Genomic DNA, 22,925 nt, shown 5'->3' on the forward strand with positions numbered 1-22,925 from the left:
CCCTCAACTGCGAAGGCTGAACAAATTGGAGAAAGGATGAATACAGAGCATGGGAACACTTGAAAGACCTGATACAAAGTGAAGTAAACAGAACCAGGAAAATTTACACAATACCTAAATGGAAAAAACAATGGAAACAACAAAACAGAAAGTGAATTCCACAAAATTATAATGACCAAGCTTGGCCCCAAAGGAGATATCAGACAATGGGTGAGGGCCTCTGGGTGAAGGACACTATATATTAAGTCAGACTTGCTTGATACATTGGTTAATTTTGCTGAACTTTTGTATTCTTTTTTCAGTTCTTTGTTTTAAGGGATAGTTCTCTAGGATGGGGAGGAGAAAGGCATTAGGTAATTGGGTAATGAGACTGTGGCAAAAAAAAAATCAATAAATTTAAATTAAAAAAAAAAAAGAGTTCCTGCTTCAGAGGGACATGGGAAGCTGGACCAGGAAGGGGAAGGCAGGGGAAAGAATGTTGGGTAAGAAGGACCAGTGAATGAGGAAGAAGTGGGAAATGTATGTGTAAAGGGTAGGGGGTGGGGTCAGGAAGAAGGAGGGATGGGGTGGGGTCTGGGGTCAGGACAGGTGATGAGGGCATCAACAGAGAGGAAGGGGTTTGTAAAAGCCTGTTTGGAGAGGGAAGGGAAGGCTGGACCGAGGAATGACTGAGCAGAGGGTGTGAAGGCTGGGCAGGAAAAGAGGGCGAGGTTCACTGACCTGAGGTAACCAGACTCTGCAGGCTCGAAGCAATGGTAGTCGTGGAGCCTGGGCCGTGGGCTTCTATATGAAAGAGCTTCCGGAAAGACTGCCAATCCAGGACCGCGATCGTGCCGTCGGTGTAGCCTAACACTGGCAAGAACCTACGGTCCGGAGGATGGACATCATTACCTCTCCTACCAGGTTCTCCTGGTCCCCGCCCCTCCCTCTCATATTCCGAAGCCCGAGGTCTCTCCAGGGTCAATGTGCGGACCTGTTCCTGTCTTCCCACGTGGTGCCCAGCCAGCTCTTCCTGCGGAGCTCCCCGCCACGATTCCGCACGCTTGCCCAAGAGCTATAGGCCCTCGTCGGGTCGGCAATGTGGCTAATCAGGTGGAGGCAGCAGGGCCGGGCGTCTGGCGGCTGAGGCGACTGCATGCGGCGGACCACGGGCATGGGGTAGCGCGCTGCGTTGGCGCGCAGCAAGACCCCTTCGTGGGTCAGCACCAGCAGGACCTCTCGAGGCATGCAATAGGCCGTGGCTGCAGCCATCTCTCCAGGCGCCAGCAGCAGCGCCGAAATCATCGTTCCAGTAACGGCTGAGAAGATGCGCACCGTGCTGTCAGTGCATCTGCCCACGATGCGCTGCGGCAGAACGTCGCGGTCTGGCTGCGGCGGCGGAGGCGCCAGTTCCAGGCCTTGTACGGGGGAGCTAAGGGCCACCAGAGGGCTGTGCAGCTCGCACACTACCCAGAGCTCCAGGTACGCCAAGCCCTGTACCAGCACAGGAGCACCGCGCCGGGCTGGTGCCCAAAGACGGCACACTGTCTCGCTGTAGTTGCTAGGGGTAGAGGGGGGCGACATCTCATCCTCGTTCGCAATGTCCTGTCGCACCCCCGACAGGGTCTCTGAATGATTCCGAAGAGACACTTCGCCCACTTGCTGCGCCGTCTCCAGGTTCCAAGTGCGCAGAGTCATGTCCTGGGATGCTGACAGCACCAGCACTGAGCCAGGCAACATGGCCAAAGCCGTCACTGGACCTGTGAAGCCGGGGCACGGCACATGTCACCAGAACCAGGGAACACACCTCAGGAGTTGAGGCAGGAGATACAGACCAGGGTTTTCAGACTGGGGCTACCGCATGGGAATGGGACGCGTGTTACGGGAAGAGGAGTGGAGAACAACTGAAAGACAGGGGAAAGCGAAGCAGGGCACAGGGCAAGTTGGCAGAGGGTTCCACGCTATGGGAATGGGTGACATGTCAGAGGGCAGTGACTGGAACATGTGGAAGTGAACAGTGGAGCCAGATATCGACGGGTGCTGCATCTTGATGGTGAATGGGGTGAATGGTAGGGATCGCAGACATCAGGAGGCTCCAAGGATCCTAGGTTACCGAATAGGATGGATTGAGAGGGAGACTTGTGGAATGTAGAGAACTGGAGGTGAAATCTGGAGACTGTATCCCCTTATTACCTGTGTGCCCCACAAAAACGCTGCGGATTTGCCAATCAGCGTCCCACACCTTCACAGTGCTGTCTCGAGAGGCTGTTACCACAGCCTCTGCAGCTTCACAGTACACCACGTCCGAGATTATGCTAGGGAGGGAGCAGAGGGTTAAGCTAATCTAAGACCCCTCCGCAAGACCTGTTGTGTATGCCAGAAGGTTGCTATATGGTCTCAGTGCCACACCTTTGGCTTCCTACACTGCCCTCCCGGTAGGCTGTCCCATCCTCTACCCCTTTCTCATACTCCCTTTTTAGTGAATCTCAAAGCCCCCTTCTTTCTTCCCCTTGCCCCCTTCCAGTCGATCCCTTCCACCTCTCTCACGTTTTGTGCAGCTTCCGGCGCACATCAATGATCGAGCAGGTAGCCAGGTCATAAGTGAGCAGCTCAGCCCCGCAGACAGCGAAGCAGCGAGGGAAGACCCCATGAGGTGCCACATCTAGAGCCATTCGGCTGACAGCACAGGGCTGTCCCTGGCTTGGGAGCGCCGGAAGCGTAGCTGCCAGCACTAGACGCTGGCCACCACGTCGAAACTCCCATATTGACAGCCCACCACCCTCCTCGCCAATGGCCACCATCCCCTTTCCAGGCAACAAAGCACAGCACACGGGCAATCGAGACCGTTCCAAGAAGTTGCGGGACAGCAGTTTCAGGTTCTCATTCAGTACTACCATTCCTTCGGGCCCCCAACCTATAAAGCGTCCTGGGTTCTGGCCCAGGTGCTGAAAACCCACGAGGGCCACGAGCCCTGTGAGGTCTGCTGGAGCACAGGTGTGGCCACGGGCCCAGCCATCTTCAGCATGCAGATATAATTGGCTAGCACCATCCAGGAGCACCAAGCGTGAACTTTCCTGGTCTTGCGCCACTGCCAGCAGCCCCGCAGGCACCTCCAAGCGCCGCAGGGATTCCAGCCCATGAGTCAAGTGCGCCACCTGCATCTCGGCACGCTTCATCTGAAGAGTGAACAGGACTTGTGGTGAGCTGGAGCATCGTCTGCTGGACCGGCGCCGGAGTTGGGGTGAACAGGAAAAGGGCTTCATATTGGGAAAAGGGATCGGGCTGTGCAAAGACTGACCAAGGGCGCATGTATTGGGGGGAGGGCACTCAACAGGGAAATGCATGGGGACACCGCAGTGGCGTTACAGGTAGGGGACAGGCACGCGGCGTCATAGATGGGACAGTCGCACAGTGGCGGAGACAGGAAGGGGGCCGGGTCCCTACCCTTTCCACTATGCGGTACAAGCCGTCGCGCAACACTAGCCAGAGGCGGCGGGCCCGGGAGAAAGGCATGATACTCCACCATAGCTCGTTCGAGGAGAAGGAGCCCGTCGTCGTCGTCGTCGTCGTCGTCGTTGTGGTTACGTCCTCGACTTTTGGACAGGAATACCAAGGTCTATGGCAGGGATAACCTAGGATTCTCCCTGTCCCCTTTCTCCCGCCTCCCTAAACACCGGGCCCTAAAGATGACAAGACGCTGGAGAAGAGCCTGCTTCCCCTGCCCTCAGGTCTAAGTAGGCACTTTGCCGGAGTGCCCCGACACAAGTTTGGAAAGGCGAGGGTGAGGAGTTCTCTATTATGGGAAGTGGGAAGAGCGAGGGAAAGGCGGGAGCGAATGCCTAGAGGGCGAGATCTGGAGTGACATCTTAGTGCTCTCCTATTCTAAAAATCTTTTCAGACTCAGATACCTTTCGAAGCTCACCTGACTGAATCTGGCCACTGCCCTGGTTTTCAGCTTCCTTCTGTTGAGGCCACTCTTCCGCCATCTCAGGCTGATTCGCTTTGGAGTCGCTTTGACCTTTCAACTTGTCTGCCTCAGGCTTTTTTGGATCCATTGCGGCTCTGGGACCTGGGGTTGGGAGCTGCCGCTCGTCACTCCAGGTACAGCTCCCTCTCGCAGCATCAGTGCTGAGGGGCAGGGTCCCTCCCCTGCACCCCTAAGGGGACAGTGCCCCCCTATTGAAGCCTCCACGTAACAGAGACGATGCCACCCTCCCGCATAACTGCACCCCACAGCACAGTCACTCCAGTTTTCGCTCCCTGGTAGAGTCCTGTGGCTACACCCCTCAGTAATGAGTCTCCACAGTAGCGCCGCCCTAGATCTCCCCACCGCCAGTAGCAGTGCCCCTCCCCAGAATGGACTCCTAAATCACATCTCTGAGGGCTTAATACCCCTCAGAGTAACGCGACCCGCCCCCCAATTCCTCCAATGGCAAGTTCTCCATTATAGGGACAGATCCTTCCCCATCACCACACCTTTCCTCATCCCTCCACTTCTCTCCGGGTGGAGAGACACTCTTAACTACACCCATCAGGGCAGCACGTGTCCCATCTTGAAATGGGCCCCCAAACCACATCTGTCAGGATCGTCCCTCTGCAGGGCTTCCAGAATTCTTCCTGTAATAGCACTCTCTCCTGGTTCAATCTCACCCCACCAGTCTCTTCCCGTAACAGCGCATCATCCCTCCGGACTGTCCGGGGACCCAGCCCCACACTACCACACCCCTTAGGATTTCGATACCCCCTCCCACAAGTGCCACCACCCTAAGGACTGTGCCCGGCATTGTTGCACCCTCCTCGATAACTCTTCCCATAGCAGTGTCCAATCCTGGAGCAGACCCGGGTCATGTGTGACCGTAACCCTCAGGACAGCGTTTTTGGGGTAGAGGCAAACCACTTCCCTACTTTACTCGCCCAATGGTCTTGCTTAAGCAAACGACTCCACGTTTTTAGGCTTAATCCCCTCCCACTAGAATTCACCGACAGCTAACGTCCAGTACTGGTCACTCCTACCGCTCCACCCTTGGCCGCTAGGAGACCCGCTGAGTCAGACCCCTCCCCCTTTTCTCTCCAGGCACGAGGTGAGGAAACCTCCATCCAGGCACGAGGACGCTATGCACCCAATTGGACTACGCTCCTGCTGCTGTATCGCCTTCATCCCTCCTTCTTACTACCTCCAACCCAGCTGGATCTAGATACATCATTTCCCTCTCCCCTCAGCCCAGGCACTCAAACTTAAGTCACAGAAACTTTATTGGAGACAAACACAGAGCTGCAGCAAAGTGACCCCTCAGTGCACACTGGCGGCTGCCCTTCAGGGCTGGACCGAGGTAGGAGGGGCCTGGGGCACGGGTCCCGTCCTGCCTTGCCCTGGCACCACTAGGTGAAGGCTGTGCCCAAAGTCCAGACCAGCTACCAGCAGGCCCAGAGTACATACAGCCCCCCACCTGCCCCCAGGGATTTGGGATGGAGTGTGATGGGGAAAAGAGGGGCTAGTGCCCCTGTACAAAATATAAAAATACAATCTGGGAGCCAGAGGGAGCAGGTCAAAGTTAGCCCTGCCACCTCGAAGTACACAGTCAGTGGGACTCAATCCTTCCCCAAGAGTCCAGGGCTAGGCAGCATGAGGGAGAAGGCAGGGGGCTCTGGTGCTGGTTCTGCAGGATTGGGAAAGGTTGGGGGGGGGGAGTCAGTTGCTCACAGTCTGGAGCCAAAGTGCTAGGAGGGCTAAGCCCAGCTGGTTGCAAAGGGACGGCCAACTGGGGGGCCCAAGGGGGTCGAGCAGACAGGAAAAGTCCTCGTCCAAGAGCAGTGAAGATGAGTGGTTCCTGTACCTCTCACATGCAGATCACCTGAAGCCTAAGAACAGAGTACAGAAGGGTATTATAGTCAAGAGCCCAAAAAGGGAGTAGAAAGAAGCTGAGCTGGTCAACCCTAAAAGTTGAGGTAGGAAGGGAAATGGGGCAGATGGAGGGGGCAGCAAAGACAGGGGTGTGAGGTGTCTGAAGGGTCAGGGCCAAGAAGGAGAGGTATTAAAGGATGGGAGTCGAGTGGAGAAAAGTGCTAGTTGATTAAGAACTTCCCTCTCTTGTGGATGGGCCAGAGTGAGAGAGAAGGTGCTGCAAAGTGGCCCCAATGCTGACGGCAAACCTGTCCTCCATGGTGCTGGTCTCCTCTGTTGCCCCCTCACTGCTGCTACCCCCTCTTTCTTCTTCCTCTTCCTCTTCCTCCTCTCCTAAGTCCATGTCCAATTCATGGCCAGCTTCTGATCGAGTGTATGTGGAACCACTGTGGGAGGAGCAGGGGAGATGTGGCCTTAGGAGCCTCTTCCAGTCCTGACACCCCTTCCCCCATATATACACAGCCCAACTGGCCCCAGGAGGAGAGCTGACGGTGGAGGGCAGAGGCCCTGGTTCAGACCTGATCGACCGGCAGCTGAAGAAGACGATTCGCTTGAGCCGCTTGTTGTAGAAAAAGTAGTTGAAGGACCAGAGGCTTCCATCTTCACCAAAGGGGTCAGAGTCCAGGTCAGGATTGTAGCTAGGGGGTGTGGGGTGGGACAAGGTTAGAAATCCCCATGGGTACCTGAACACCCCCACCTTAGACATCTTATTTGGGTGGGGAGAGCCCCAAACAAGAGGGAAGAGTGAAGACCAGGTAAGTGACTGCTACAGGCCAGGCAACTGTATGGGGTGGCGAGCACACAAAAGACAAAAGTCTCAGTTGTCAGGCAGGAAATATGTAAGACATTAAGTAAACAGTCAATATACAAATAAAAGTAATTTCCAGGTGATGAAAATATCAGCAAACTGCAGGACAACCAAAGGCTCCTCTGGTATAGCAAATACTACCTGAAATTTGAGCCCTGAAGGGTATCTAGTCCTGGAGACTAGAAGGGGGGGAGGGGGTATTGGGGAAGGAGGTGTTCAGTCACACTGAAGGAAGGCACCAACGCTGAAGCTGGAACACTGAGCTCAGCAAGTGCAAAGGCCCACTGTGAGAACAACATGAAACCAGTCTGGAAGGATGGACTGGGATCTTAATGGGAAGAAATTGAAAATGTTAAACAGTTTTTGTTTTATCTGGGAGGTAACAGTAAAGCACTTGGTCTTCTTGAGTAGGAAATGAACAGTGCGACTGGTGCTTTAAGAATGTCAGTTCTGTAGTAATGAAGAGGGAAGAAATAGGATGCAGGGAAACCTGCAATGGTCTAAGTGAGGAAGACCTTGCGCTAAACCATCACCATGGGGGTGGGGACCACATGAATGAAATAAGGGGGTGGGTAAGAGGCAGAAAATTTGACAAGAGTTGGCAACTGACTGAACGTGGGAAATGAGGGAGAGGGACAAGTTGAGCATGACTGTGAGGCTGTGAACCTGGGTGACTGGAAAGATAGTAGTGACCTTGGTAGATATAGGGAAGTTATAAAAAGGAGGGGTGGGTTTGGGAGAAAAATTATTAGTTTCATTTTGGAGATACTGAGTTTGAGATGCCCGTGGGGCATCAAGGTAGAGAGGTCTGGAAGGCAGTTTGTGGGGACAGATGAGGGCTGGATATGTATGTACATCTGAATCCTTGCAAGTTAATAAGTCACCAAATGTACAGAACAGGGGATCTTAACTTAATACCTGTGAACTTGGTTTTTTTTAAATATTGATAACTGTACTTCAATACAATTGGTTTCCTTTGTAATCCCATGTATTTTATTTTATGCTTTCAAAAACATTCTTAGAAGAGGTCCACTGGCTTTGCCAGACTGCCAAAGGGTCCAGGACCAAAAAGGTATAAACAGCAGGTGAAAAAGAGAAGGTAGTCTAGGACAGAGCAAGTACATCCATGCACAGTGAGCCAGACCTGCACGATGGTCCAACAAAGGCTTCTGACGTGTAAACAGGAGCACAAGCTGCCCTAACGGCCCCTGTATGTGCTCTGACTGATTTCCAAATCCCTCCTGGATTCCCACCTGTAGATATCACACTCAGAGAGGCAAATCTCTTCATCTACTGCATTCCAGAGCTGGGGCTTCAGGGCAGTAAAGTCCTCACGCACTGCTGAGAACAGGCTGCAATTTACTGAGTTCACCACCTGGAAGGGTGTGGGGAGGGAGCAATAATGACGAGAATATTTTGGTCACTCTCAACATAAGCAACCACTCATGGCCAGAGGACAAAGATGTGGGGCAAGGGCCAGTTCTAGTTTTCCACCCATCACTAAAGCCATGCTCCCCCCAACACACACACATACACACACACACACTGCCCACCTAAGAAAATGACCAGCCCCACTCCCCACCCCACTCAGGTGCCTTCTCTCTCACCCAGTTGAGGCTAGGTTCTCGGCTGAACTCGTGGCTCTTGGCGGTGCTGAAGTCATAATCAGGCCGGAAGGACTCATTGAGAGTGGCAATCAGATAGAAGAGGGTCTTTCGGCTGCACTTATCACTCAGTGGCCCTTCATCTTCCCCTCCCTGGCTCTTGCTCAGCCTGCTAGGGACATGGCCCTGTCATCCTTCCCCACCCCACTTCTGGAAATTCCCACCTCCCACCCCCAGATTCAGAATCCCTGGGTACCCTTCCCCTGGGGCTTGGAGAACCCATCTTTCCTATAGGACAGACCATACCTGCTGGGGCTGAGGCCAGAGGTCTGGGGGGGCGACAGAGCCTCTAGTACATGGGGCCGGCCCTCCTGGCAGAACTGCTTGAACATGTGCTTGTCGTCCCCTGCCATCTTACAGGAGTAACTCTCGATCCTGGGGGGGAGGGGGGGGGAGGGATCCACAGATGAGGGTGGAGAATGTAAAGAGCACAGGACTAGAAGTCAGGAAACAACCACAACAACTCATATTTCTAGAGCTTTGAAGTTTGTAAAGTTTCTCTCAACAGCCCTAAGAAGTAGGTCGTATAAGGACAAAAAGGAAACTGAGGTGCAGGGAAGTTAAATGACTTGACTAGGGCTAGAAACACAGCTAGCAACTGTCAGAGCCAGAATTTGAACCCAGATCTCTCCTATCTCAAGTCCAGTGCACTTTCCACTAACCAGGGAGCTAGTCTCAAATCTGCTACTAATTAACATGACCCTATGAAGTCATCAGACTCACCATCTTCTATACACATCTCATCTTCCTACCTTTGTTCACATTTTTCCTTGGGGTGATCCCTAATAGTCCCTTCTGAAAGCCCAATTCAAATGGCTTCCACTCCCTTGAAGAAGTATTCCTGATTCCCCTAAATTCATTCTCTAGCCCTACGTTAATTTATTCAACAAATAGTTGGGCAGTGAAAAAGATATAATTGGTTCCTACCATCCAGGAGCTTACATCAAGTAGAGATAAGACACAAATGGAGATAACCTTAACATACAATAATAAAAGCACCTTCTGGAGTTATAAAACAAAGGACTGTCAAATAGACTTTAATCTTCTTTACAGCCCTAAATTCATGATCCTATAAAGTGCTACATGAGGTCTGAGATGCATTGGAGTTGATCGGGAAAGGGCAGGAGTTCCACTGGCAAAGAGTGGGAAGGAGAAGCAGAGGGAATCTTTTGAGCAAAGGCAAGATATAAAAGCGGTCTGGTGCAGTATGTTTTAGAAAAGATTGTTCAGTTCTGCTGGAGTATAGACGGCATGGATAGGAATAACATGAAATAAAACTGGAAAGCAGGTTATGGAGGGCCCTGTATAACAGGGCAGGGAATCTGATTTTGATTAAGGACACCAATCAAGATTTCTGAACACAGGAGTAACATGACCATATCGATGTGTAATGAAAATTACTCTGGATACTAAGGATGTTTTGGAGGAGGGAGATAAGAAGCCGAAAAATTTGTTGGGAGGCTATGTAATATTGTCCAAGTAACAAGGACCTAACTGCACATGTACAACCTATATGGAGTTGCTTGCCTTTTCAATGAGGGTGGGTGGGGAGGGAGGAAGAGAGAAAATTTGAAACCTAAAGTTTTAAAAACATATGTTTAAAAAAAAAGTTTTCACATGCTATCGGGAAATAAGAAATACAGGAAATGGGGTACAGAAGTCTATCCTGCCCTACAGGAAAATAGAAGGGGAAGGGGATAAGAGAAGGGGGGAGAGAAAGAAAAGAGGACAGATGAGGGGAAGGGATATTCAGAATGCATGCCATCTTGGGGTGGGTGGAGGGTGAGACTGGGTGAAAATTTGAAACTCAAAAACTTGTGGAAATGAATGTTGAAAACTACAAATAAATAAATTTATATCCAAGTAACAAGGACCTGGACAAGGATGGTCCGAATTGGAAGCTCACTACAACATGGTGATCCTTTTATTCTTCCATGACTGACTACCAACTACATTCTCCAGAGCAGCTGTTCTCAATCTCCTTGAATTCCCTACTCTGTCTACATCTCCCTTCTCTCTTATCAAATCACCTCAGCAACTATTTTACTGAGAAAATTGAGGCCATCATCAACTCTTCTCCACATCTCAAAACCACTCTTTTTATCTTCATCTGTCTGTTCCTCCTTTGATTTAGTCTCTGAGGAAGAAATAACCCTTTTTGTCAAGGCAAAACCTTCTGCTTCTGCCCTTAATCCCTGCCTCCAGGAGTATAACCCAATCATTCCTTCTCTCTCTTTCATCTTCAATCTACTTATTTCTACAAATTTATCTACCGCCTAAAAAAATGTCCAAGCATCCCCAACCCTTAAAAACCTAAACTTGACTCTGCTATCTCCTCAAACTATTGTCTTGCCTTTCTTCCACTGCTTTGCTGTCTACTTCACATCCAATGGTCTTTTCTCCATCATCTTATTTAACCTCTCTGCAACTTTCATTGCTGACCATCCCTTCCTTCCTTGGCCTCTGCACTCTCTCTTGGTTTTCTTCCTACCTGTCTGAATACTTATTTGCTTATTCACCATCTGTGTCCCATTCTCCAACCATGGGTGTTGTCTTCCAAGGCAGTTCTGGACATTTTTCTCTTTCTGCACTCTCCTCCTTAGTGATCTCATCAGTTTCCATGGGTTCAATGATCATCACTAGACAGATAACTCCCAAATCTATACATCCCTGCTTAATCTGTGTCTTGCATCCCCAAATGCAACACTAAATGTCTGCTGGACACCTCCTCCTCAATGTCCCATCGATACCTCCCCCTAACTTCCCTGTCTCTGTGAAGGATACTACCATCACCCAAGTGTGCACTCTCAGAATCATCCTTGATCTTTCCCTATCCTATAACCAACCAGGTGCTAGGCCTAGCCCCACAGCATCTAATCGGTACTTTTCTCTTCACTTACAAGGCCATTACCACAGCTCAGATCTCCTTACTTTTCACGTGGACTGTTGCAATAGCCTTTTAGTTGCTCTCTCTACTTCTGATCTTTCCCCTATCTAATACTCCAAGAGACACCAAAATAATCTTCCTAGAAGTCACTCCCTTGTGCAAAAGTCTTCAAGGGCTCCCTAACCTTATTAGCCTCATCTCTCATTACTCCCTTTCATGTTATGTTCCAATCAAAATGGATTACAAGCTATTCCAAAAAGTTGGCCTTCCATCTCCTGACTCCAAGTACTTTCACAAGCCACCCTCCAGCATTAATGTGTACTTTCTCCTCATCTCCAGCTCTCATATTCCTGATCTTCCTTTAAACTCAAGTGTCACCTCCTCTCTGAAGTTTTGTCTTGATTCCCCAAGTTCTTCATACTCTAGTCCTATTCAAATTACCTTATATTTACTAATCTAGGCACATGTTGTATTCTCCCTGCAGCATATAGACTCTCCAATGGAAGGGCTTAATAAATCTTTGATGAATTGAATTTCTGCTTTGTGGGTCTCAGTTGCTCAAGCTATAAAAGGTGGGGAGGGGAGAGAAAAAGAGGAAAAGGGAAGAGGGGGAGAGGAAGGGAAGGGAAGAGAGGGGAGGGGAGGGATGGGAAGGGAAGGGTGAGAGGTTGAACTTAATGGCTTCCAAGGTACCTCTCTAACACTAACATTCTGTGAATCGATGTAGGTGAGGAATCTGAAATGGGCCTGGACACACTCAAGGAGATAGCAAATGGGGACAAACAGTAATGGAGAAAAGGTTATAAGCCTGGATACAAACATGGGGGTTAGATACATGTAGAAGTTACGAAACTGGATGGACACATACACAGGGAATGGGGATGGCAGATATATTTGTTGGGAGGCAGTACATGGAACAGAGGGGGAAAAGGGGATAAGGATTAGGGTTGTGAGGTTTTATAGGATCACAGATCAAGCTGGAAGAGATGTTAGAGGCCACCTAGTGCAATGCCTTCATTTTATGGATGAGGAAACTGAGACCTAAAGTAGTATTACCCATTGTCAAAAACCAGATTTGAACCTTCCTGATACTAGGACTGGCACTCTACTATGCCAGAGGTGACAAACACACGGCAGCAGCCTGAAACACTCCCAACCGCAATCCAAACCAGATTAAAATGTAACTGGGAAATATTTAACAAAATAAATTAGACTAAAACAGAGACAATATTACATTTTAAAACTAAGTCAACGTGTGGCTCCCAGGGAGCCTTACAGATTAGTGGCTCCTGTTTCTATTTGCTTTAACAGCACTCCCCTCCATTATGTGTCTAGCCTAACTGGATTCTAGGGCCAATTCTTGCAGAACCTCCAATCCTTCTCCGTATTTTAGGAAGTCAAGAACACCTGTCTTTAGAAACAAGACATGAAGGCTGCAGTGAGTGAAATGGTGGGGAAGGGGGGTAAAAGAGAGGAAGGAAATGGGAGGGTGGAGTCACTAACCACACTGCCTTCCCCTTACCTTCACAGGGAAAGAAATCTCAAGGCCCTTCTCAAATTAAGTGCCTCCCGTTAGGGCAGAGGGACCCTGAGGGGCTGAGGGCCTTACCTGCCAATGATGTGAGCATCACCTGTCTCCACCGTTAGCTGGGAGTTGATCGCTTCAAAACTGGAGTTTTCTAAGAGCTTCATCTTCTGCAGGGGCCAGGGACAGAGAAGTCAAGGGCCTTGGGTTAGGGCAGCAAAGAAGGTATGCCTGTTGGGAACATGGGGCATATCACTGTGGCTCTGAGTTGTCTTGTTTGAGAGAGGGGTAGGAAAGGTCATTGTTAAAATTCCACAACCACATACTTCTACCATGGCAGGGTCTCAGGTCCCAGAAAAAAGGGATCTTGTGTCTCTCATCCCTCATCCCAGCCAGGCCTAGGTCTCCTCCAAGCCTTTTACTTTCCCCTCCCCATACACACAAGATGCCTGCCTTGTAAGCGGAGAAACTGTAAACAAGCAGAGACCTGGCCCTTGCCCAGAGCTTGTGGAAAGAACAGCAGGCCAAGTGCCAACCTGGGGAAAACATACCTCCTTTCCCATATCTAAACCCTAAGACACTAGAACCCCAGTTCCTTTCCTATTAGAAGGCTCTGGTATTACGGAGGGGAGGAGATCCCCCCTTACCCAAGAGGAAAGCTGTGGTGTGGGGCTCAGGTCCAGTTTAGGCTATCTCTTTCTCTCGCAAGGAAGAGGAGGCTTCACCATGATTTCCAAGCACTTACAAAACCTCTTTGACAGCCACTCCTTCCTCCCCTTAGTGTATATGTAAGCATGTATATATATACATATACATGTCTATGTATATGTATATATATACGTGTGTGCATGAATATGTCTATCACCCCAGGGTGCTGCTCAGCCTGGAGAGGATGGGGGAGGGGGCAGTCTATAGGAAGCTGTCCATGAACCTCTTGAGGCTCAGCAGAAGGGCAGGCAGGGCCTGAGGGCCTGGGCACTTGCTGCCCCTGGGGAAGGGAGAGAAAGGAAAATCCAAAGCCGCAACCGAGGGAGTCGGTCACCAACCAACCCAAGACGCCTCCATACCCCCACCCTCACCCCCACCTCCCCCAGTGAACAAGGCCGAGTCTCCTTTACCTGGATTGGTACGCCAGGTTGCTTAAAGCACTTGGAGATCTCCACAGTACCGGCCTCGACTCCCCAGAGGGAAGGGAAGGCTCCATACGCTAGCACCTAATGCAATTAGAGCCTCCCAGGAGCCCGCTCCCAGCTCACCCCTCCCGGAACCCAGGCCGGACACACCCCCAGGTCAAGCCCCGCCTCCCCGGAACTACAACTCCCAAGAGGCAGTGCGGCGAGGGAATGCGCGAAGGGAGGGTGTGGGGGCTGCTGGGAGTTGTAGTCCGGAGACAGGCACTGAGGCGTCGGCGACACCAACCTGACTGGGGCGTCCGTCTGCGGGGCACCAGGAGATCCAGGGGTCCGAGAGGCTCCTCAGTCCCTGGGGGCTACGACGCTGCGGCCTCCGCTCGCGCCGCGCTGTATCCGAGGAAAACTTCGCAGCGACAGCCTTCTCCTCTGGGTCCCGCCCGCCTGCGCGGGCGATCTCCGCGACATGGCCCCGCCGCCGACCCGGCTCTGGCTGCCTTCAGCGTCCGACTATAGCAACACAGGTAGAGACCGACACACAGAGGAAGCCGCCTCCGCCTCCCTCAACCCCGAGAACAACAAGCGCCCGCTAGGCCTGGCCCCGCCCCGCCATGGACCTGTCTTGATGATTGGGCTCTTCTTCCCCGCCCTGGGTTAACCAACCTGTTCCCATTGGTCTAGGTCCCCTCCGCTCATCACGTCCTTCATAGCTATTGGCTATTATTCCTGTTCGTCATTTTTTTACAGCCTATGCGCCCGGCCCACCGATTGGTCTGTTTTGTAGGGGAGCTCTCATATTGGTGTAGTTCCCCTGTAGCGGCTTCAGACTCCGCCTTGTTTCTCATTGGTGACCCTACTTGCCATTCTTGTCTCCCCTGTTGTCGGCCTCCCCTCCCCCTTCTCTTGTGTGCTTTAAGTCCGGACTCTCTCTGGGAGGGACTGGAAAGGGGTGGGACGGGGAGGAGTGAGCTGGTTCGCGCCTCGGGTTGGACGCTCAGAGACAAAGAATGCGAGTGGGGACCGAACTACCATTGGCTGCCGCTTGTGTTTGTCTCTCCGGCAGCTGCCATATGCTGGTGAAGTTGGCCCCTTGGAGTTGGGAGTCTTAGTCCTGCAACCTCATCTCTTTTAGTGCCAGCCTGCGATCTCCACCCCCAGGCCATCAACCCAGTTCTGGCTTTATTCCGACCTCTGATCTTGAATCTCTTGCCCCCAAACCCCAACCCTGAATTACCCCCATCACTGATCTCTTCCGTTCTTTATTCCTCTGCTGCTGAACAGAGCTGCAGGAAATTCCTCATCTGTAAAAACATTGGGTTGGACTCCATGCCTTCTATTTCCAAACCTATGGTCCTGTGGTCTTACTGTGTCTCCCACGCCGAAGGGTCCACCGGAGCCTCCACGCCGCAAGCCCATCCGTCTTTGTCTCCTCCCCACAGCAGGTGTTTCAAAACTTTTCTCTCACGTGTCCCACACATGTCTTCCGTCTGTCAGCAAATAACCTAGCCTCATACTTTACAGAGGCTTTAGTGGATTTAATTGCCACATCTATGCAGATTATTCTCAAATCTACCTTTCCTGCCCCAATCTCTTTTCTGACCTCCAATCTCACTTCTCCATCTGCCTTTCAGACATCTCGAACTGGCTGCCCAGTAGACATCTTAAACTCAGTATGTTCAAAGTGGAACTCATCTTTCTACCTAACCACTGCGGTTCTCCTCCCCCTATTCCTCATAACTACTGTAGAGGGCAACACCATCCTCCCAGTCTTTCAGGCTCACAACCTAGGAGTCATCCAGAATTCCTCGCTATCTCTCAGTCCCCATATCCTGTCAATTTTGCCTTTGCAGCATCTCTGGAATATGCCTCCTTCTCTCCTCTGACACAGTCACCACTCTGGATTGAGCCCTCATCACCTCAGCTGTTCAATTGTGTCTGATTCTTCATGATCCCATTTGGAGTGTTTTTGGGAAACGCACTGCAGTGGTTTGCCATTTCTTTCTCCAGTTCTTTTTACAGACAAAGAAACTGAGGCAAACAGGGTTAAGTGACTTGCCCCCAGGGTCACACAGTGTGTTTGAGGCCAGATATGAACTCATGAAGATGAGTCTTCCTGACTCCAGGCCTGGAGTCTATCCACTGTCTATCCCTCTATCCACTGCACCACCTAGCTGCCTCCATCATTCATACCTGGATTATTTCAATAGCCTGCTGGTGGGTGGGCCTGCCTCAAGTCTCTCCCTCCTGCAATCTATCTTCACTTAGCCACTAAAGTGATTTCCTAAAGCAAAGGTCTGACTGTGTCCCCACCCCACCCCCCATTCACCAATCTCCAGGGGCTATTACCTCCAGGATCAAATATAAAATGCTCTGTTTGGCATTCAAAGTCCTCATAACCTAGTCCTCACCTACCTTTCCAGTCTTCTTACACCTTACTCCCTGACGTATACTCTTCAATCCACTGACACTGGCCTCCTGGCCGTTCCACAAACAAGACACTCCATCTCTTGCCGCCAAGCATTTTCTCTGACTGTCCTCTATACCTGGAACATTCTCCCTCCTCCTCTCTGACCACCGACTTCCTTCAAGTCCCAACTAAAATCTCATCTTCTACTGGAAGACTTTCCCGCCTCTCTTAACTCTAGTGCCTTCCCTCTGTTAATTATTTTTTATTTATCCCATATATAAGTTGCTTTATATATATTTGTTTGTATGTTTGCTTCATCAGATTAGAAACTCCTTGAGGGCAGCAGACAGTCTTTTGCTTCTTTTTGTAACCCCAGCACTTAATAAATGTTTGTTGTTGTTTGTCCTTTGTTTTCAAAGAGAATCAATGACATGGGGGGGTGATATCTCAACTTGTATATAAATCAGGTTTAAGTGAGGCAGATTTTCATAAAGTCATCAGCCTCATTCTTGGATGGCCCAAGATGAAATGGATGGACCTTGGCATCTTCAATGTCTGACCAAGCTCTAAGCACTCCACAGCACCTACTTCAGCTGCCTTCATGGATATTGGAACAAATTGTTTTCATCCACTCATTATGCCAGGGGAAGTCTTCACACGCTTGGGGTAGACACCCCTCTTAATTTACTGATGGGTTGGAGGCCTGTCGGTCACCCTCAATCTGGTTTAGTCTATCTGCCAAATGTTTTAACCAGGATGTGGCCACTATGCATGCCATACCTTCTTGGAGCCACAGGTAAGAGTTGAGGCCAGGTGGACACCAAAGGTGGATGAGCAGCCCTGAAAAGGGCTCGCAAGCCCTCACCTCAGAGGTGCTAGTCCTTCTTGAGCACCCATACACCCCTTATTGATTGATTGATTAAGAAAATAGAAACTATTTGCAGTGAGTTCTTTCCTCTCTCTTTCTCTACAGTGCAAAACACCTTAGCATCTTCCCCCATTTTCTCCTCCTTTACTCCAGTTCTGATTATAAGGTGGTTTTCTCCTCTCTGAAGCCCAAGAATCCAAAAGCCTAGGTCTGAGTCCCTAACCTGCCACTAGCTGATTTTGTGACCTTGAGCAAGTCACCACCCCCTTCTTGGCTTCAGTTTTTCCATCTGCAAAATGAGTGTGTTGTGTTCAGCTCTGGGGAGAGCATACTGCATGATCATCCATATATGGTCCTGTCCTGAATTCAGTAATTTCAAGCAGCTACCAATTGCCTAAGAAAGAAAACTGAAATTCCTTAACCTCTGCTAACTCCTGTTACCTATTTGAATTATCATTATGTGTCTTCCCCCTCCCCCACACTCCCGTATATTGTTGTTGCTGCTAATGACAGATGATGATGATTCTGAGAAAGATAAACTGGAAAAAAACATTTCTGATGATCTCCATGCCCTTGCCCCTCCCTGGAACTGCCCTGAGTGTGTTTACAATAGAAGAAAAGCCCCCCCCATTCCTAAAGTAGTAGACGTGTGTCTGTAATTCCCTTTTTTTTAAAAAAAAAATTTAAATTTTTAAAAATTTTGATTTTATTTTATTTTGATTTATCAACAATCACTTCCATACACTTTTGAGTTTAAAATTTTTCTCCCCCTTCCTCCCCAAGACAGTGCACAATCTGATATATATATATACACACATCCTTATTAAACATATTTTCAGATTAGTGATGTTGTAAGTAAAAATTAGAACCAATAGGAGGAACCACCAGAAAGAGAAAACAGAACTCAACAGAAGAGGAAAAAAAATTAGCAAATAGTATGCTTCGATCTGCATTCAAATTCCATAGTTTTTTCTTTGGATGTGGATAGCATTTTCCATCCCGAGGCCTTAGGAGATGTCTTAGATCTTTGTTTTGCTGGGAAGGGTTAAGTTTATCAATTCCCTTTCTTTCTGATTTAACTTCCCATTGCTTTGAGGGGAATTGGCAACCTAGTGGAACAGTAGTTAGAGGACTGCTGGCTTTGGAGCCAGGAAGATCTGAGTTAAACACTGATTAACTGCGTAACCACTGGCAAATCACTTAACCTAACCTCTATCAGCTTCAGTTTCCTCATCTGTAAAATGGGTAAAATAACAGCACAAAGTTGTCGTGAGATCCAAATGAGGTAGCAAAGGTAAAGTGCTTTGCACACCCTAAAGTGCTCTATAAATGCTAACAACTGGGTCACTCAGTGGCTGGCTTAGGGCCAAGGTGCTAATCAAAATGCTGGCAAGAGACATACCTTTGGGAGGTTGGGGATGTTGGGGTGTAGCAGACGCCTCAAAAGCAGAAGACTATGCTGATGGCTAGGGCTAGAAGAGGAGGAGCCAAGTCTTGCTCCATAATGCTCCCCAAATTCACAGCACTTCAAGACATATGGTAAAGATGAGCACAGGAGAGGCAGGTCCAAAGCAGCAGGGACTGGCAGCTATTGGAAACAGCAGATGCTGTAGACAGAAGGGAAGATGGCTCCTTTCTTGGAACCTCAAGCTTCCCCTAATTTCTCTTCTTATTCCCTTTCTATGACCTATGGATACAAGGAGAATTTTGGAGGATGGTTAGGCAGAAGGTCCCATGTAGAAACTTCAGCCATTTGTTTTCTTTCTTTTTTTTCTGTGTTTAATAAACTATGTGGCTGCAGCATGCTGAATACCTGTGCCCTATAAATGTGGGATTATTTTGACAGAGATACACAGTAGTGGAGGAGCCATAGATTTCCTATTTTTAATTATTTTGACCAACATTGCATAATGTTCACTAATTTCAATGCTAAACCCAGCCTACACGGGTTTTAAACTGCTCAACTGATCAGAACCCTCTTGACACAGTAGTGTAAGAAGTTCTTAGACATTTGTCAGAAAGACTACGAGACCACTTGGTTGGTGACTGGAATAGAATGCCACCTGGTGGTCAACTCAGGCATATTACACTCTCAGATGATAATACAGTGACCCCCTGCCTTTCTATAGGCTTAAGGAAGGTCAGGTACAAGCCAATTTGAACTGCTTATGCTTTGGAGTCCAAATGCAGTGCCCCAGGTGTCATAGTCTACACACAAAGTGGCACAGCCAGTCCACACAAATTATATCTGGCATTCAAGGCCTGCCACAATTCAAAGCTAGCACCACTATATCTTTTTAGACTTTTCTTCCTGTCTTTTGCACTTTCATACTTTACACTCCAGCCTTAGTGGATAGCTTAATTTCCTATCTGCCATCCTGGCTTTGTTCACGATATTCCCTAGGCCTGAAATGTTCTCCCTTCCTGTATTTGCTTGATTACTTTCCACCCAGCTTTTAAAGCTTCTTTCCAGGTAAGCCTTCCCCAATCCCACTAGTCAGGAAGATTTTCCCCTGGTACCCACAGATCACTCAGTTTGTTTTGAACCTCTCTAATGCACTTATCATTTAGGGTCATAGATTTTGTGCTGGAACATAATATAGTTCAACCCTCTGAGACCCAAAGAGGTTAAATAACTTCACCAAAAAATCACAAAGATTGTAAATGGCAGAGCTGGAATTTAAAACTAGGTCTTTTGATACTGCTTCCAGTATTTTTTCCCACTGTATTACACTAATCTAACCAACTCTTTACCTCCAGTATCTCTCCTTTACTATACCTTGTACACAGCTACAGGATTAATCTTCCTAAAATACCACTTTGGTGAAGTTTTTTTTTCTAAGTCAATTTCATTTTCATTTCCATGTTCTTTCTTCCTACCACCCAAACACACTCCTCCTGCATTGAGAAAACAAGAAAAACAAAACCCTTGTTATCAACATGTATAGTCAAACCAAACAAATTCCTGCATTGGCCATATGTATTTTTTAGAATGTCTCCATCTGTTCTCTAAGTCCATCTGCTCTCTATCTGGAAGTGGCTAGCATGTTTCATCATGAGTCTTCAGAATCATGGCTGGTCATTGTGTTGATCAGAGTTCCTAAGTCTTTCAAAGTTGTTTATCTTTACAACATTGTTCTTATTGTGTAAATTGTTCTCCTAATTCTTCATACTTCACTCTGCATCAGTTTATACAAGCCTTCCCAGGTTTCTCCATCACATTCACCTACCATAACGTGCTCAGCCATCCCTCAATTGATGCACATCCATTCAGTTTCTAATTCTTTGCCACCACAAAAAGAGCTATGAATATTTTTATACAAATGGGTCCTTTTCCTCTTTTTTTTTTATATATCTTTGATGTATAGGCCTAGATGTGGTTTTGTGGGGCCAAAAGGTATATACAAAATTTTACTTTCAGACATAGTTCTAAAGTGCTTTCCAGTATGGCTAGACCAATTCGCAACTCTACCAACAGTGAATTAAATATACCTGTTTTCCCTTAGCTCCTTTACCCAGGTGACTTCTGTAGTTAGTACTCTTGCATTCCCCTCTTTTCATCTTTCTGAAGACTCTGGAGCTCAGGAGGTCTTCCACAGAGAGAAAGAGAGAAACATTTGTGAGATACTCCATCAGAAGCAAGATTGCCCTGATTGCCTCTAGGACAGAGAGGGGACAGCATAGGTGCTTTGGGGACAAGAAACCATGCGCCAGAAAAGGGGAGACGTAATCTGCATGCAAAGGTCCACAGTTTGCATCTTGGCATCCTTCCACTGGCCTTGAGTTTCTGGGATTACATGAGGAAGACAGGAGTGAGCTCAGAGGAGGGAAGATTCCTGAATTCCTGAGACTACCAACTCTTATGACTTCTCTTGGAATGGTGAGCTGGGAAACTGATCTTCCTTATTTTCCCTGGCTTCTAGTACCCGAACCTGAGATAGAGAGGGGACATCCCTTTCCTTCATTCCTTTTCCCATGGGCTATGGGCAACAAATGTGGTTTTCAGCTTCTCTCTTACTTATACTCAATGATCTGGGAGGACATGACTGACGGACCCGCTTATGCTTACAGGATAAAATCCAGAGTCTTTACCTTGGCATTCAAAGTGCTCTACAAGATGACTCCACTTTGTATAACTTCCATATTTCCAACTACTTCCCTATATTAGGCGGCCTGAGTAAGCAGAAGACTACAAGATGGTGTCATTGACGGAAATAAGGAAGTCAGAAGCAGAAGTTAGGCTAGAAAGCAAAGTAATCTTGTATAATAATTTGGTTCGTGTTATCCCTCTGTGAGATTGTAAAATTCATGAGGATAGGAGTCAGATCTTTCCCAAGATCTTGTGGAAGAGATCTGTACCTGATCAATAGTCCCTTCAACAACCTTGCTGACACAGGGTCATCCAACCTCTGAAGACCTCCCAATGAGGGGAAGTGTCTTTAATAATTATTATAATAATAGCTATCATTTTTATAGTGCTTTAAGATTTGTAAAGCACTTTATAAATATTATCTCATTTGATACTCACAAAAACCCTGGGAGGTAGAGGCTGTTATTATCCCCATTTTACAGATAAAGATAACCAGAGGTTAGGTAACTTGCCCAAGGTTACACAACTAGTGAGTGTTGGAGGCTAGATTTGAACTTGGGTGTTTCTGACTCCAAGAACCTAGCTCCATGCACTGCACCACCTAGCTGTCTTTCCAGCTCACTAGCCAATGTAGCATCCATGCCTCAGGTCTCTTCCCCAACTCCACTTCACCTTCCGTATAGCCCTCAAAATGATTTTCCTAAAGCACAGATTTGATACCACACTTATGCTTAATAAACTCTCTATTCCCTTGTAGAATCAAATATAAAATTCTTTGGCATTTAAATCTCTTCACAACCTGACCCCCCCCTTTCTAGATCTTCCTTTTCACATATTAATTCTCTCCCCCACCTCCATTGCCCCAATCTAGCCTACTGCATGTTCTGAGCTCCATGGCCTGTCTCTTCATGCCTTGCACTGGTTGGCTAGCTTCAATGCTTAGAATCCAGTCCGTTTTTACTCCTACCTCTGGGAATTCCTGGTTTTCTTTAAGATGCAGCTCAATCACCATCTTCCACATGAAGCCTTTCCTGATCCCTCCAGTTCTAGTGCTCCTCCCCGCACTCCCACCTCCCATCCCCCAACTGCCTTGTGTTCATGTCACATGTATTACATATATCATTAAATATGTGTAATAGACTGGAACATACCCCACGGCAACATGTGAGATAAGGATTTCAGCTGTTTGCTAAGGAATATGCTTCCCCTGGGCCATGTGATGGGTCAAATTAGTGTGGACACTGAGCCAGGAAGAGCCACTCACTCAGTAGCTTTCAAAGGGAGAGACAACTTCCCCTGGCACTCTTCTTTGCATAAAAAAAAAATTAACTACTTTGAGTACAGCCATTCTGCCAGGTCCAAATCCATTTACTTGTGTTATCAATGAATAAGCACATCTCTCCATCTTTTCCACAAGAGAATAGCAGGATATACTCTTGTCAAATACTTTCCTAAAATATAGGTTAAACTAAAGCTACAGCATTTTCCTGATCTATAGTTTAGTAATTCTTTTCAAAAAAGGAAATAAAGTTAGTCTGACAAAAACTGTTCTTTTAAAATCATATTTTATTGATCACTTTGTTTCTTATATAATTTTCATTTCTAAATATAAGTGTATATACACCTATATGCCCAACACATACATATATACACCTATACATATCT

General features: G+C 48.2%; 2 protein-coding genes and 1 long non-coding RNA gene across 5 annotated transcripts in view; all 3 read right to left on the minus strand.

Moving 5' to 3' along the window:
• The window catches only part of WDR97 (WD repeat domain 97), a 69,488-nt gene extending 64,351 nt beyond the window's left edge, over positions 1-5,137 (minus strand). The window contains 9 exon segments of the mRNA XM_020994884.2: positions 721-863; positions 974-1,739; positions 2,173-2,294; positions 2,527-3,155; positions 3,424-3,572; positions 3,902-4,128; positions 4,630-4,807; positions 4,960-5,021; positions 5,100-5,137. Of these exon segments, the coding sequence (XP_020850543.2) occupies positions 721-863; positions 974-1,739; positions 2,173-2,294; positions 2,527-3,155; positions 3,424-3,572; positions 3,902-4,128; positions 4,630-4,807; positions 4,960-5,021; positions 5,100-5,137 (2,314 nt within the window).
• Positions 5,138-5,214: 77 nt separating this feature from the next.
• Positions 5,215-14,504, minus strand: MAF1 (MAF1 negative regulator of RNA polymerase III). Of its 3 annotated transcripts, none has more exons than XM_020994889.2 (8): positions 14,185-14,504; positions 12,850-12,996; positions 8,600-8,728; positions 8,297-8,465; positions 7,943-8,064; positions 6,400-6,519; positions 6,130-6,267; positions 5,215-5,838 (listed from the first exon to the last, which is right to left on the minus strand). In XM_020994889.2, the coding sequence occupies exons 2-8, from the start codon at positions 12,930-12,932 to the stop codon at positions 5,817-5,819; spliced, it is 783 nt and encodes a 260-aa protein (XP_020850548.1). In that variant the 5' UTR covers positions 12,933-12,996; positions 14,185-14,504; the 3' UTR covers positions 5,215-5,816. The 3 variants fall into 3 exon arrangements, with proteins under 3 accessions (XP_020850548.1, XP_020850550.1, XP_020850549.1); XM_020994891.2 differs by having other exon boundaries at positions 8,297-8,462; positions 14,185-14,503; XM_020994890.2 differs by lacking the exon at positions 14,185-14,504 and adding an exon at positions 13,884-13,993.
• A 3,354-nt stretch (positions 14,505-17,858) lies between these two features.
• Positions 17,859-22,788, minus strand: LOC110214375 (uncharacterized). The gene is made up of 3 exons (XR_002326263.2): positions 20,663-22,788; positions 19,950-20,068; positions 17,859-18,857 (listed from the first exon to the last, which is right to left on the minus strand). It is a non-coding gene; the product is annotated as an uncharacterized LOC110214375 (long non-coding RNA).
• Positions 22,789-22,925: the final 137 nt, after the last annotated feature.

The sequence above is a fragment of the Phascolarctos cinereus genome, unplaced genomic scaffold (assembly GCF_003287225.1).
Source record: "Phascolarctos cinereus isolate Bilbo 61053 unplaced genomic scaffold, phaCin_HiC Scaffold_4;HRSCAF=312, whole genome shotgun sequence".
Lineage (NCBI taxonomy): Eukaryota > Metazoa > Chordata > Mammalia > Diprotodontia > Phascolarctidae > Phascolarctos > Phascolarctos cinereus.

Bases quoted from the DNA above. Each gene is read 5' to 3' on its own strand.
- MAF1 (XM_020994889.2), bottom strand. From the start codon at position 12,932: ATGAAGCTCTTAGAAAACTCCAGTTTTGAAGCGATCAACTCCCAGCTA. The intron at 6,520-7,942 runs GTGGGAATCCAG...CACACCCCCTAG, and splicing joins TCTGAGTGTGATATCTACAG to CTACAATCCTGACCTGGACT. The intron at 5,839-6,129 runs GTTTGCCGTCAG...CTCTGTTCTTAG, and splicing joins ACCAGCACCATGGAGGACAG to GCTTCAGGTGATCTGCATGT.